This window comes from Plasmodium gaboni, chromosome 11, assembly GCF_001602025.1.
Source record: "Plasmodium gaboni strain SY75 chromosome 11, whole genome shotgun sequence".
NCBI lineage: Eukaryota > Apicomplexa > Aconoidasida > Haemosporida > Plasmodiidae > Plasmodium > Plasmodium gaboni.
In genome coordinates this window covers 120,928-125,537 of record NC_031491.1, presented here as the reverse complement: position 1 = coordinate 125,537, position 4,610 = coordinate 120,928, and the positions used below count along the sequence as shown (strand labels likewise).

The 4,610-nt window shown below is 19.3% G+C and overlaps 2 protein-coding genes across 2 annotated transcripts; one reads left to right on the top strand and one right to left on the bottom strand.

Moving 5' to 3' along the window:
• Nucleotides 1–440: 440 nt before the first annotated feature.
• PGSY75_1105600 (translocon component PTEX88) lies at nt 441–2,735 on the top strand (the record flags this gene model as incomplete). The annotated part of the gene is made up of 1 exon (XM_018786181.1): nt 441–2,735. The coding sequence occupies one exon, from the start codon at nt 441–443 to the stop codon at nt 2,733–2,735; it is 2,295 nt and encodes a 764-aa protein (XP_018640976.1).
• Nucleotides 2,736–3,180: 445 nt separating this feature from the next.
• PGSY75_1105500 (centrin-4) lies at nt 3,181–3,857 on the bottom strand (the record flags this gene model as incomplete). The annotated part of the gene is made up of 3 exons (XM_018786180.1): nt 3,181–3,329; nt 3,421–3,465; nt 3,545–3,857. The coding sequence occupies 3 exons, from the start codon at nt 3,855–3,857 to the stop codon at nt 3,181–3,183; spliced, it is 507 nt and encodes a 168-aa protein (XP_018640975.1).
• Between the last annotated feature and the right edge of the window lie 753 nt (nt 3,858–4,610).

The window sequence follows — 4,610 nt, the reverse complement described above, 5'->3', positions numbered from 1 at the left end:
TTTTTCAAACTTTCTTTATTTGCCAAATGTTAATATACTTTTAATTTGTTAATATAAAACGAAGATCCATGCGGATCAATATTTTAAGTTAATACAAATGTTGAACATTAAAAAAAAGAAAAATTCGGCGCAATGTAATTAACGTAAAAAAAAAATGATACACATTAAATATGTCACATATATGTATATATATATATATTTATTTATTTATGTTTCTATAGTATGTTGTATAATATGTGCTTATATAAATTTGTATATAAAAAATTAATTTACAGTGGAAATTACCCCAGCATAAGAAACCGAAGAATCGCTCCTACTTTTAGCATGGTTTGACTGAAAAAAAAAAAAATATACGTATATATATATATATATATATATATATATATATATATATATATATTTTAATTTTTATATTTTTATATTTTATATTTTTGTTTATAATGATTTATGAGTACCTTTTTATAATATATATAATATTTGTGCATGCGGCAAGCTGCGTGTATAAAATAAAACAGTCAGGTGATATATTATTGACTAATCAACAGAATAGTTTAGTGAATGTGAAGGTAGTTGGTAAAGACAATTCATTTAATTTAGAATTAAATAATTTGATAAAATTTCCAACAAATTGTATTCCATTTAGTACTATAGATTATAATTATAAGAAAGGAAAGAAGCATCCTATATATTATATAAAACATGAATTTAAGAATTTAATTTTTTTATATAAGAACAATGTTAATGTTATGCAAATAATATTTCCTGATAGATTATATATGGTTGGTATAGGAGTTAATAATGGTTTGATATTAACATTAACAGATGTAGATATTTATAGAATCGATACTAAAAAAAAGAAAGTTTTATTATCAGCAATAGAACCTGGAAAATATGGACATATATTAAATAATAGAGAATTATTTTATACAGGTATTATTTCAGATAGTGTTTTAAATAAATTTTTTATTACAGCTGCTATAAGAAATAATTATTATATATTGCATATACAATATAATGAAGAAAATGAAACCATACAAATCATAAATGTTATTGATAGAGTTAATGGTCAAGCTTTAAGAGTATTAAACGATATAAGTGTTGTTGAGGATGTATTATATATAACAGAAAATGCTGAGAATATTGTAAAGATAAATATTAATAGAGAAAAAAATACATTTCAAGAAAAAAATATATACACATTTAATAATAATGATAAAATTATAGGAATAAGTACAAGCAGACACACTGTTTATAATAATAATAATAATAATGATGATGATAATAAAAATAAACAGGGTGATAATACAAATGAAGTAAACACATCGACAACTATCGATTATGTTTTAGTAAATACAAAAAAAATGTTTAAAGAAAAACCGTCCTCTGAAGGTTGTTTATATTTATTAAAGATAACAAATGATTCTGTTGAGAAGTATACTATTATTGATCTCTTTAGTAAAGATATTAATCCGTTTTATTTCTCTGTTTATGATGCACATATTTCTATTGATGATGATTATAAGAAGAGTGGCATTGTAGAAGCCTTACATAAACAGAAGAGAAAATTTTTAAATTTTGATATCCCAAGTGAAGAAAGTGAAACAAGTGAAACAAGTAATAATAACAACAATAATAATAATAATAAAAATAATAACCATGTTGTTAAAATTGTTTGGACAAACTACTATAACTGTAATATCAATAAAGGTATGGTTGATTTACGTCATATTAAGATTGATGATGAAAGTGAAGAAAAGAAATTACCTTTTATTAATATTACGAATCAATATAGCTTAGCTCCACATATTAGTGCTTCTAGTTATTGCTCAAGAAAAGAAAAAATATTTAATGATATATGTTATTATGATAGCAGAAATAATTATGTTAGTTTATTAAATAGATCAGAAGAATATAATTTGAAATATCAAGGAAATTTTCTTTTTGACGGTTATAAAAATTATTTAGGTTTTGATTATAAATCATTTAAAGATACACATTTTATAACATATCCTATAAATAATATGTTATATGTTTATTTACCTAAAGGATTTGTAACTATAAACATACCACAACCATATGGTATATCTATAGATTCAAAAAATAGTTCTAATAATAATGTAATTGTATATATAACAGGAAATGATGATAATTATAATTATATTAATAAATGTGTTATTAAAAAAAGTGAAAAGGAATATGATTGTTATGTTGTAAATAAAAAGAAAAAAGAAGGAAATGAACTCTTTCAATATATTTCTTATATATCTTATGGTGATCATGAAGAAAAATTATCTACCTATATATATGTAACAAATAATAAAAAATCTATATATAAATTAACAAAACAAGAAAATAAATGGAATTTAGAAAAGTGGTTTAATCTAGATAATACATCTATAAGAATAGGACCAATTGCAACATCATTAAATTATTTCTATGTACAAAAAAATGTATTAGATGATCTAATAAAAAAATATCCTGATTCAACATTATTGTCCAAATTTAAAAATGTTAATGACCAAGATCTACATATAACAGAAGATGGATATATTTTCATGACCTTATTCCATACAGTTATATTCTCTTCAAATAATGATGCATATGGAAATGACAGTGGATCAACCATACATTTTTACACATCTATCTTGAAAGAAAAATTCTATCAGTCCTTTGGTGTAGATAGTATAATTTACAACATAGAAAATGATTCAAAGTTTAGTTATTATTTAAGTTAACACGAAAAATTATACACTCAAATGGGATATATGTAGATAAATAATATATATATTTATTTATATTTATATTTTCTTTATATTTTCTTTAAAATTTACATGTTATCTATAATTAAATATTTTTTAAATTAATTTTTATTTTTAAATAATTATAAAATTTTTGTTACCTTTCCTGACTTATCAAATTGGATAAATATATATATATATATATATATGTATGTATATATATATGTATATATTTATTTATTTATTTATTTATTTATTATTTCTTTTCTTTTTTTTTGTTATAAAAAAGAATAAATTAAAATATATAATTGTATTATATGTATTTGAACTTTTGACAACTTAAAAAAAAAAGAAAAAAATTGATTTAAAAAATAAAAAAATATATATATATAATTAATAATTAGAATGACTATTTGTTTTTTTGTTTTTTTTTTTTTTTTATTTATGAATCTGAATCAACATCACTTAATGGGTCATTATTCCATGAGCATAAAAGGACTTTTTTAAATTCATTCATATCAATAACTTTGTCGTTATTTTTGTCTGCAAAATGTATCATGTTGTTAAGCTCGGAATCGCTAATATTTTCACCTAACAAGAGAACAAATAAAATATAATTATATATATATATATATAAATATTTATTTATTTTTTTTTTTTTTTTTATTTTTTCCATAGATACCTATATCTGTGCATACTTTTTTTAATGATTGCAGTGTTATTTTGCCTGACAATAAAAATAATTATAAAATTGAAAAGTTAATTATAAATATATGATTTATTTTATATATATTATTTATTATAACCTGTATCGTTTGGATCAAATAAAGAAAACATCTGTTCAATTTCTTCATCATTATATCTTGTATGTATATATTTTGTAGCTATGTCAAAAAATTCATCAAAATTTAATTTCTCATCAATATTTTTTTTTATATCCAGAAAAATACTTTTCACTTGTTCTTTTTTAAAATTTAAACCTAATGATTTTAATGCGAAATAAAATTCTCTAATATCAATGTAACCACATTTGTTAGTATCAAATAAAGAAAAGCATTCATAAAGCTCTTTCTCAACATCTTCATTGATAGTTATATTTGTGTTATCATTAATTATCATTGTGTTCAAATTAAATTACACATAGGACATAAATACAATAATAATAATAATAAAAAAAAAAAAAAAAAAAAAAATACATATATATATATATATATATATATATATATATATATATATATATGTGTATGTGTATGATTTATCTATACTTTTTATAATTACATTGTAGTTATATTGATATATACACATAAATAATATAATATATATATATATATATTCAAGATGACGTGAAATAAAAAATTAAATAAGAGGGAATACACACATAATATATAAATTCACCTTATATTCGTAACATTTTTTTGAAAAAATAAACAAACAGGGAAATATGTTTTTCATACATAAATATATATATAAATATTATATTTTTTTTATTTTTTATTACATTTATTATTTTAAATAAACATATAAAATATTTATGAACATGATTAACCTATCTTTATATAAGTAAAATTTTTACATAAGTGGAAAAAAAAAATTATAAAACAAATAAATAAATAAATATATATATATATATATATATATATATTAAGACATAAAAGAAATATCACAAATTTATATTTTCATTCCAAAAAATTCAGAACAGAGTGATATTATTTTAAAATATTTTTTCCTTTCAAATGATAAATAAAGAAATAATATATATCAAATATTTTACCCCTATTTTAATGTGCGTATATTTTTTTTTTTTCTTTTTTTTTTAAAAAACCTCACATATATTATTAATTATTTGTATGAATATAAAAAGAACAGTTCAAT